At 42.9% G+C, this 10,643-nt stretch overlaps 1 protein-coding gene across 1 annotated transcript; it reads left to right on the top strand.

The window, feature by feature from the left end:
* The first annotated feature begins 9,707 nt into the window (after positions 1 to 9,707).
* On the top strand, positions 9,708 to 10,184 carry LOC114925643 (uncharacterized mitochondrial protein AtMg00860-like). Its single transcript, XM_029294280.1, has one exon. The coding sequence runs from the start codon at positions 9,708 to 9,710 to the stop codon at positions 10,182 to 10,184; it is 477 nt and encodes a 158-aa protein (XP_029150113.1).
* Positions 10,185 to 10,643: the final 459 nt, after the last annotated feature.

Here is a 10,643-nt window from a genome sequence, read left to right as displayed (position 1 = left end):
CAACTATATAATAAAAATCCAACTAAAATACGGACTGTATACAATCTAAGGTGCAAAATGCGACGATTAAGTTAGAGTAATTCCAAGATAACAAATATATACAATAATCTCAGACTAATCTCAAAGATAAAGTGCAAAATGAAATAAAATAGCAGAGACTAGAAGATAAATGTCCGAAAGTTCACCACACATATGCTATCCACCAGTCACGAACGGTGACCTCCCCACACTTTAGAATGCAGCATTGTCCTCGATGCTACTGCTGAAGCTCGGGCTGGAGGTCAACAGTCGCGCCGGGTTGTGGCTCAGGCTGTGGCTCATGCTGTGGGTCTTCAGGAGGCTGCTGAACCTCTGTGGTGGCCTGTGTCTCCGGGGGTGCCTCTCGTTGAGTTGGCTCCTCAACATGCTCCTCCTCCTGATCCTGCTCATGATCCTGCTCATCGGAGGTGGGAGAGTCTGGGAGAGGAGGTAGCTCAATGCCCTGTGATACGAAGACCTGGTCTATGCGATCGAGACGTCGCATGATACGACGCTCTCTGCGCTCCATGAAGCGAAATAGGCACTGTACTAGCAGGTATGTCAGCAAGGGTGCTGCGGCTGCTGAAGCAGAAGAGGGTCTTGCTGCTGCTGTAGAAGATGAAGGCTGAGCTGCCTCCACCACTGCTCTAGCTCGAGAATGGCGTCTGGGTGGAGGCTTCTCGTGCACCCACCCACCCCACGGAATAGTAGCCTCCTTGTCGTCGTCATCTGGGGGTGGTGGTGTCACGTCATCGTCCCTCCAAGGGACATCGGCTAGCTCAATCATGCTGGTGACCAATGTAGGAAATGGTAGTAAGCCACGGATGTGTGCTCGCCACATGCTCTGCCTGATCAACCGGGGGAAGTCTACCTCTTTCCCATCCATGACACAGCCAATCAGAACCAGCATATCCATTAGAATCTCGGAAAAATGAGTGGTGGGTAGGACATAATGGGTGAATATCTGCTGCCAAGTCCTAGCCTCTCTTGACAGATAAGTGAATAGCATCCCCTTGGACTTCTTGTTGCCAGAATCCATCACCCAAGGGGCGTCCGGTGTGGCAATGACGCGCTTCAGCGCCTCATAATCAAAGGTCATGTAGTGGATAGCTATCTCTGCCTGCTGATAGGCGCATGTGCCACCAGTACGAGGTCGGCAAAGCAATGCTTCCCCAATAGCTGCCTCAGTAATCAAGATCTCCCTACCCCGTAGGTGGACTGAATCAAGAGTTGCGCGAAAGAAGTTACAGTAGAACTCCTTCACCCATGAAGTGTTTATCCTTCCCAAATCCCTATCAACAAAGTCCAAGCCCAATTCCAGAATACGGGTATTGATGGCGCGTCTCACGTCGTTGGGAAGGACCAATTTCTTCTCAATGTTCAGATTCGTCTTCCGATATTTAGGGAAGCGAAGCTCACAGTAGAGATTGGGAAACTTGGTTGGGTCGGTGGATGGTAGCAGTTGATTCTCTTTATCCACATCATTCAGCGGATTCTTAGCATAGTTGGCATAAGGGGAAATGGTAGAGGCTTTAGAGTGCTTCCTCTTCTTTGAGGTAGTAGCTATGGCTTTTCCTTTATCCGACATCCTGAAAAACAGATGTGATATGATATAAGCAACTAGCCAAGTAGATGTATAGCACTCAAGGTAAGACATATTCATGAAGTGAGTGAAGAAAAGAGAATTATTGGAATGCAAGTAACAAAATTCAGAGTTCAAACCAAGTCACAAACCAAGAATTCAAACTACAATTGCACAATGCTTGTTCATTAAGCCTAAGAAATGCCATATCCAAAAGAATGATTAATGGAGTTATGTTGAAAACAAAAGGAAGAAATCAGTTGGTTAATCAAGTTAGAGTTAGAAACTGGTTTAAAAGTTAGTGATATGACGGTTACTGGCTCAATTAAAAGAAGTGCACAAAGTATGGAAGGTAAGCATACTCATAATCATGAGGGACATTTAGTCATTGATGATGAAATACGAGATTGCAAAAGAAGCAATTTATTAAAAATAAGTCAACAATCAATGTAAAGGTCACTAGGTTCGCATTAATTGGTGTTGGTAAAGTCAAAACATTGAGAAACAAGTTAATCAAGAAACATTCAACACCAAATTCAATGAGGCATAAAAGTCACAAGTTGAAACAAGAATGGAAAACCTTATGATCTATGTGACTTAATGTAAATTAGGTATGAATAGAATGAATCAATTCAGCCACATGGATTTAAAACCTTCAATCTTGTGAGTTTATGCAAAAGAGGCTCAAAATCTCAAAAGAGTTTCAAGTTATGGTCAATCTGAAAATTCATTCAAACTACTCAATGCATAGAAGTAAATCAGCATTATAAACAAGCAAAGAATGTGATAAGCATGACCAAAACTTGTAAACAAGTTCAAGAGGAAATTTCCAAACCCATTTAGCAAACAAGATTCTTTAAGACACAGAAATCCGTCTAATAGAATTTCGTTGCACCAACAAAATAATGTCATTTAATGAAACAAGGTTAGGAAAATCCAGCAGCATTTCAGTAGTAAATTGGACGTCCCCGGATAGCATAAAGCACCAAAACAGGCATATGAATCCTCAACTTGCAACAAGCAGGGTAAGAACATGGATTACATATGATTAAGCAGCATTAATCTAAATTATGCAAGGAAACTCAGCAAGGCAGCATGTAAGAACCAAAAACATAGCACAGCCTTAACCAAAATCCAAAAATAGCAGTAACAACCATCATTCAACCAACATGCACAATTAAGCAAATAAACACAAACGGAGCACTTATCAGGCCTAAAATCCTCTAACCATATCCTAACTACCTAACCGCATACAATTCTATCTAACCTAACATACAAAGATAACTAATTAACTGATATACTTTAATCATTAAACAAAACTAATAAAATAGAGTAGCAACTGGGCAGTAGGAAACCTGGAAGCAGGGCAAAAAAAAATGAACTGAGAAATGAAAAGGGAAGGTGAATGGTGCTGCTACTAGAGATGACGGCCTACAGCGGAGCTTGCAGCGGCACTGAGACGGCGCCGGGACAGAGCAGGAGTGGAGAGAGAGAGAGAGCAAGAGGGAGTGAGAGTGAGAAAAGGGAGAAAGACGGAAAGGAGGAGGGAAGGGAAGGCGGCGCGGCAGTTGACGGCGGCAGAATTCGGTCGCCGGACGGGGTCACTGGCTGGTTTAGAGGTTTATGGAGGAAGAGAGGAGGAGAGGGAACATTGGGGAGAAGAGAAGTTGGGGTTGCGCAAATGTGCTATGGTCTTCGCGTGGATAGGGTTAATTAATTTGAATCCACGCGAGCGCGCACCGTGTGCGTCCACGTGGGTGGGAAAATAAGAAGGTGGCGCAGAAGCGTCAAATGCGCTTGCGCGTAGATGGGTGATGCGAGCATGGGCGCGGACGCGTACGGTGCGCGTCCGCGCGGGTGAGTTGGGCCAGAGGCACAAAAGTGGCCCAGAGTTGGTATAACTCTCGGGTCTTTGGCCTAGACAATGCAAAAACGCATCGACGCGCGCGCGTACTGTGCGCTTGCGCGTGGATGAGTTGAGCGATGATGGGATGCGGGGGCGCTAGGTGCGCCTACGCGTAGGTAGGGAAACGCAAAGGGGCACGGACACGTCATGTACGCATCCGTGTGGCTTAAGGCCCAGAGTTGGCCCAAAAGTGGCACAACTCTCTGGTCCTTGGCCCAGAAAGCGCGAAATGCACAACCGGCACGCACGCGCATTGTGCGCTTGCGCGTGGCTTCTCTCTCTCCTTTTTTTTTTCAAAAGCACCAAGAAGAGCTCAAAATCCTCCTAGCCTTCTCTAAGACTCAAAAAATAGCTAAATTGGAAAACCAACCATATTTTTGAAATTTTTGAGGATTTTCCAAATGATTTGAGGAAACTTGTAATCCAAGCAAAAACTCAAATTCAAAGAATCATCCTTATTTAAAGCATAGGATGTATAAACAACTCAGCAAGCCAAAACAGATATACTAAGGAATAGAGAAGCTACCTACATCGGAACTCAATTAATTCATTCATTATATCTACAAGAGAATGGAAAGAGTTTACCATGGTGAGGTGTCTCCCACCAAGCACTTTTAGTTTAAGTCCTTAAGTTGGACATTTGGGAGGCTCCTTGTCAAGGTGGCTTATGCTTGTATTCATCCATAAACCTCCAAGAGTGCTTATTCTTCAACCAGTTGTCAGAATCTCCAACCATCTTCATAAGCTTGGGTGAGGTTCTCTCCAAGATATGAGCTCCCAAAATTGGTCTTCATGTTGTGATCCGGGATCCCATATCTTATCTTCACACCCATCTTCGAATTGATCGCCTTGATTCCGTCTGGGTGACAAGAAAGCCGAATTCTCATGAAAGCACCAAACTACCCTCCTAGACCCATTTAATTGAGCACTACACCAATCCATGCTCTTCAATTTTGTGCTTCCAACAATAATGAGTCTAGATTTACAACGCCAACCACTAAACATCCTCCTCTTTCGCTTAATTCCACAAAGCGCCCTAAGTTGGCCATCCGTTTCAAGCAAACCATATTCAAGTGAGAAAGTAAAGCTTAAGGATAAGAATTTTACCCACTTCAATGTTGTGTTGGATGATGGTGACTTAGGAAGGGGGACCTCTCCACACTTAGCCAATGTGAAATCCATTCCCTTATGCTCTTCCCTTATAATTTTCACCTCTTTGGAAGCTTTTTTAAGTTCAATTCCTTGCTCACCAACTTCTTCTATACACCCTTCGTTGCTCAAACCATGTGTTGGAGGTTGTACACGGTCCTCCTTGTTATCAATTTCATAGCACAATGAGGGAGATTCATCAATCCCAAAAGACTCATTGGTTGGTGTGGAATCATCTTCAATGATGGAGCTTGCTTCTTGCTCAACCTCCTCCTCTTGGTGGCTTCCTTCCAATTCAATCTCTTCTTCATTGCTTACCAAGGGTTTGGGAGGTGAGGTATCTTCTTCTTCATTCTCTATGTCAAGCCCAATGGGAGAGGATTCAATTGTACATAAGAATTCATCAATGATTGAATCCATCTCTTGATCAACCTCTTCAAAGTTTTCCACCATGATATGCCTTGGAGGTTGTACACCCTCCTCAACATCAATATCAAGCTTCTTGAAAGAGGGCTCTATGATGCTACATTCCCATGGACTTCCAACATCTCCTATGTCTTCAACCACTTCTTCCAGCTCAATTATCTCAACTTCCTCCCCTTGTGGCAATTCTTGCTTCAACTCCTCTTCTCCACCTTGAAGCTCTAAACCCACTCCCTCACTATGCTCCTTGATTGCTTCTATACATTTAACAATGGGAGTTCCTTGATCGCATAGGCTTAGGCGGGAGGAGACCATATTGCGCACGGCTTCCGCTATGGTAGCTATCTTGGCTTCTAACTCCTTGAACTCCTTTTGGTTCTCTTCTTGCCTTCGAATGTAAGAACTAACACATTCTTGGAGAGAATCATCCATTGGAGGTGGTGTGAAAAAAGAAGGTTCATTGTTTGGGAGGAAAGTTTCATAATTGGAAGTTGGTTCATCTTGGTAAGGGTATGGAGGTGGTGTATATTGAGATGGTTCTTGAGAGTAATTGTGTTGGAATGGTCGTGGTTCCATGTATGGTTCATATGGTTCATAAGGTGGTTGGTATGGTGGATAAGGATTAGGGTCATAATGAGGTGTTTGGTGGTAGGGGGCTTGTGAGTAAGGTGGTTTAAAGTCATGTTGAGGGGGTAGTTCATAGGCATGTGGTGGTGGTTGTTGACAATCACAATAAGGGTCACCACATCCATTAGATTGATATGCATTAGGAGTGGAATTATACCTATAAGAGACCAGAGGTTGTGGTTGCCAAGAAGGTTGATCAATCCCTTGAGGCTCCTCCCATCTTTGATTGTTCCATCCTTGATGCATGTTACCATTGTAGTTTCCATTTCCTACAACATAATTTGAGCCAAACTCATACCCAAAGTGGTGAGAATTCACAATAGCAAATAAAAACAAAAGCTAACAAAAACCAACAAATAAGCAAAAGGCAAGCATATTCACAATATTCACAATAGCCATTAACAAAGCACCATTGCAATTTCCCGGCAACGGCGCCATTTTGATGAGCGAGCTTTGCTTGATGGTCTGGAATTTCTCTCATAGAAATAAGAAATTCGTTGTAAGCATAGTTCCAAACCAACAAACAATTCTCACATAAAAAATTTGGTTGTCACGAATAACAAACCCCAAATAAGAATTAACCGAAGTATTTGAACTCCGGATCGTCTCACAAGAAATTGCAATGAAGTGGTCAATTATTGGCTATAAAGGGACAAAAGGGTTTTGGTTTATAAGAGGAACAAGAAAAGGTAAATCAAGCAAGTAATTAAAGAAAGCAAGATAAAGAACTCTTGGCTAAGACTTAGGTAACTGAGATCACTATCCTTGTCAACAATTCAAATATTGATATTATGAGGAACCGAGCGCATTAGGTCTACTCACTAAAGCCTTAAGTACGTAATGTCTACTCCTAGGCTTGGAGTACGTCAAATGGCTTGATCAACATCAATCCATAAGTCCCAACCTAGCTACTAATCAATTAGTAGTAGGGTAGAGTCAATGGTTATCAAATTGATCCCAAGGGTTCTAGAATTACCAATTCAATAAAGCCCAAGGACTCAAGATCACTCAATCCCCTTAGCCTAGGCCAAGGTCAAGAAAACTACTCAAGAACTATAGGAAGCATTCTATCAAACACCTAATATGCAATAAAAGTAAACATCACAAAATGCTAAAATTAAGGAAACCCATAACTAACATAAGCAAGAACTCAACAATATAAATGAAGACAAACATAAAAGAGACATGGAAACATAAAGTTGCATCAAAAGGAAATTAGATCCACAATGTTCATCAACATAAAAGAGAGCAAAATGGGAAATTAACATAACAACTAAGAAAGTCAAGATATAGAAATGAGAAATTGTAAAAGAAACAAGATGAAATCAAGCAATTAATTCAAGATTCAAGATAACTTAACCTAATCCTAACCTAATTCTAGAGAGAAGAGGGAGCTTCTCTCTCTAGAAAACTAACTAAAGGCTCATGTTGACTCACTAATTGCTCCCCCTTGCTTGGACTTCAATTCTGCATGAAATACACTCAGAAACAAGTTGGATTTGGGCCTGGGCAGCTCAGAAATCACCCCAGCGTTTTTCCTTTAAGTGGGTCACGTGCGAGTATCGCCGCGTACGCGCCATGTGCGCGTGCGCGTCGATTGGCTATTTCTTCATCTGTGCGTACGCGTCATGTACACGTGTGCGTCGCTATGCGATGTCACTTCTGCGTGCGCAAGCCTTGTACGCTTGCGCTCCCATCGATGCATTCCCAATTCTTGTTTCCTCATGTATTCTCCATTTTGTATGCTTTTTTCCTCATTTCTTCCATCAAATACTTGCCTTATGAACCTGAAATCACTCAACAACATATCAAGGCATCGAATGGAATTAAAATGAGTTAAAATTACCAATTTAGAGACCTACAAAGCATGTTTTTACACTTAAGCATAATTTAAGGGAGAATTACAAAATCATGCTATTTCATTGAATAAATGTGGAAAAAGGTGATAAAATCCCCTAAAATAAGCACAAGATAAACCACAAAATTGGGGTTTATCACATGGGAGGTGCTCCGATGACCTTGGCGACTTTTCTCAAGGTTCATCCTCCAAGTTTCAGAGGATCAACCAAACCTGCAGAGGCGGACAATTAGTTCCAGGCTATGAAGCGTGCTTTACAAGCACAACATGTTCCAAACAACCAATATGTAGAGTTTATTGCCTATCAGCTTTTGGGAGAGGCCCAGCATTGGTGGCAAGCAGAATGCCGTTTGCTCCAGCTTCAGAATGCCGATATCCGTTGGGATGTATTCCAGACGGCCTTCTACAAGAAGTACTTTCCTGAGTCTGCAAGGGAAGCGAAGGAGATGGAACTTATGCAGTTGAAGCAAGGTTCCTTGTCTGTGACGGACTATACTAGCCGATTTGAAGAGCTCTGTAGGTTCTCTAGGGTGTGTCAGGGTGCCCCAGAGACCTACAAAAGCTGGAAATGCATTAAGTATCAAAGGGAATTGAAGGATAACTTCATGACTGCTGTGGCTCCTATGGAGGATCGTATTTTCTCCGATTTGGTGAACAAGGCGAGAGTGGTGGAAGAATATGCAAAGACGGTAGCCTCATCAAAGGACACTCATGGAGGGAACACTAGTAAGGGACGTGGTAAGTACTTTCAGCCGAGGGCGCAGAATTTCAAGAGAGGAGGACATGCGCCTCAAGCTCAAGGAGGCTTAAAAAAGAACACTTATAATCAGTTTCAGTATGCCAAAGGAAGAAGGAATCAGAGTAAGATTTCTCCGAATTTGACTTGTGTGCATCGTGGACGTTTTCATCCATATGATTCTTGCAAGATTGGTTTAGGTGATTGCCTCAACTGCGGGTTGCCTGGTCACATTGCGAGAGATTGCACTCGTGGGAGGAACCCGAATGCGGGTCAGAGTCAGCACCAAGGGCGAGTATTTGCTGTGAATGCCAAGGATGTTGCTAAGGCAGATCTATTGATGAGAGGCATATGTTTAATTGGTGATAAGACCTTAGTTGCATTGTAGGATACTGGAGCTTCGCATTCATTTATTTCATTTGCTAAAGTTGAGCAACTAGGCTTGAAAGTGTTAGAACTAGCATTTGATTTGCATGTACATACTCCGCATCAGACGGTTATGACTAGGTCAGGTTGTAGGCAAGTAGGTTTCAAGCTTGAGGGTAGAGATTTTGTGCATGACTTGATTTGTTTACCAATGGTTGGGTTGGAGATGATTTTGGGGTTTGATTGGTTGTCGAAGAATCGAGTTTTGTTGGATTGCTTTGAGCGGTCAATTCAGTTTATGCCGGAAGGAGAAAATAGAGCAGTGGTAGCTGAGGGTTACTACCTAAACTCTGTGATGGTGCACTGTAGTGGGGAAGAGTGTCAGGGTTATATATTGTTGGCTGCGAATGTGTTAGGTGATAATCAGGAGCTAAATCAAATCCTGGTAGTTAGAGACTTTCCAGAGGTGTTTTCGGAAGATATTCCTGAGTTCCCTCCTTAAAGGGAGATTGAATTTGCGATTGAATTGGTGCCAGGAGCCAGACCAGTATCAATTGCACCGTATCGAATGGCTCCGATAGAGCTGGCTGAACTAAAGGCTCAGTTGGAAGAGCTTCTGAACAAGAGGTTCATTTGACCAGTGTATCTCTGTGGGGAGCGCCAGTTTTATTGGTGAAGAAGAAGGATGGAGGAATGCAACTTTGTGTGGATTACCGACAGTTGAACAAAGTGACTGTGAAGAACAAGTACTTACTGCCAAGGATAGATGACTTGATGGATCAACTGCAAGGAGCTGGAGTATTTTCAAAGACTGATTTGAGATCCAGCTATCATCAGATATGGGTGAAAGAGGACGACATTCCAAAAACTGCGTTTAGGACGCGTTATGGACACTGCGAGTTTGCGGTGATGTCCTTTGGGTTAACGAATGCACCTGCTGTGTTCATGGATTACATGAACATAGTATTTTGTCCCTTTTTGGACAAATTCGTGGTGGTTTCCATAGATGACATCTTAGTTTATTCTAAGACGGTGAAGGAGCATGAGGAACACTTTGAGAATTGTGTTGCAAATCCTGAAGGAGCGGAAATTGTATGCTAAGTTGTCTAAGTGCGAGTTCTGGAAGGAGGAAGTGAAGTTCCTAGGTCACGTGGTGAGCAAAGCAGGAATAGCCATAGATCCTTCGAAAGTAGAGGCGGTGATGGAATGGGAAAGACCAACGATGGTGATGGAAGTCAGAGGTTTCTTGGGCTTGGCTGGATATTACCGAAGATTTATTGAAGGATTTTCCTGGATTGCACTACCGATGACTAAGTTGAAAAGGAAGGAGGTGCCGTTTTCATGGACATTGGAGTGTGAAGAAAGTTTTCAGACTTTGAAACAAAGATTAACTTCAGCACCTGTTTTGATTTTACCAGAACGGCATGAACCATTTGAAGTGTACTGTGACGCTTCTTTAAAGGGTTTGGGTTGTGTGTTGATGCAACACCGAAACGTGGTGGCTTATGTATCGCGTTAGCTGAGACCGCATGAGGTAAATTACCCAACTCATGACTTGGAATTAGCAGCGATTGTGTTTGCATTGAAGATTTGGAGACACCTCTTGTATGGAGTGAGGTTTAGCGTCTTCTCTGATCATAAGAGTCTCAAGTACATCTTTGATCAGAAAGAGCTTAATATGCGTCAGAGAAGGTGGATGGAGTTACTTAAAGATTATGATTTTGAATTGCGTTATCACCCTGGAAAGGTGAATATGGTAGCAGACACGTTGAGTTGGAAGTCTTTAACAATTGATTAGATGAGAATCAAGGAAGAGGAGTTAGTGGATAAGTTTGTGGATCTTAAGCTGGATATTGGTGAAATTGCCAGAAGAGCTTGTTTAAATCAATTGCAGATTTCCAGTACGTTTAAATTAGAGATACAGAGGGCTCAGCAAGATGAGCAAAAGCTTCAGCAATTATTTCAACCAGTTGGTAAG

This window comes from Arachis hypogaea, chromosome 17 (assembly GCF_003086295.3).
Source record: "Arachis hypogaea cultivar Tifrunner chromosome 17, arahy.Tifrunner.gnm2.J5K5, whole genome shotgun sequence".
In the NCBI taxonomy this organism is placed as follows: Eukaryota; Viridiplantae; Streptophyta; class Magnoliopsida; order Fabales; family Fabaceae; genus Arachis; species Arachis hypogaea.
The sequence above is the reverse complement of the archived record's forward strand: the minus strand, read 5'-3'. Positions and strand labels throughout refer to the sequence as shown.

Coding starts and splice junctions, on each gene's coding strand:
- LOC114925643 (XM_029294280.1), top strand. CDS start 9,708: ATGAGGAACACTTTGAGAATTGTGTTGCAAATCCTGAAGGAGCGGAAA.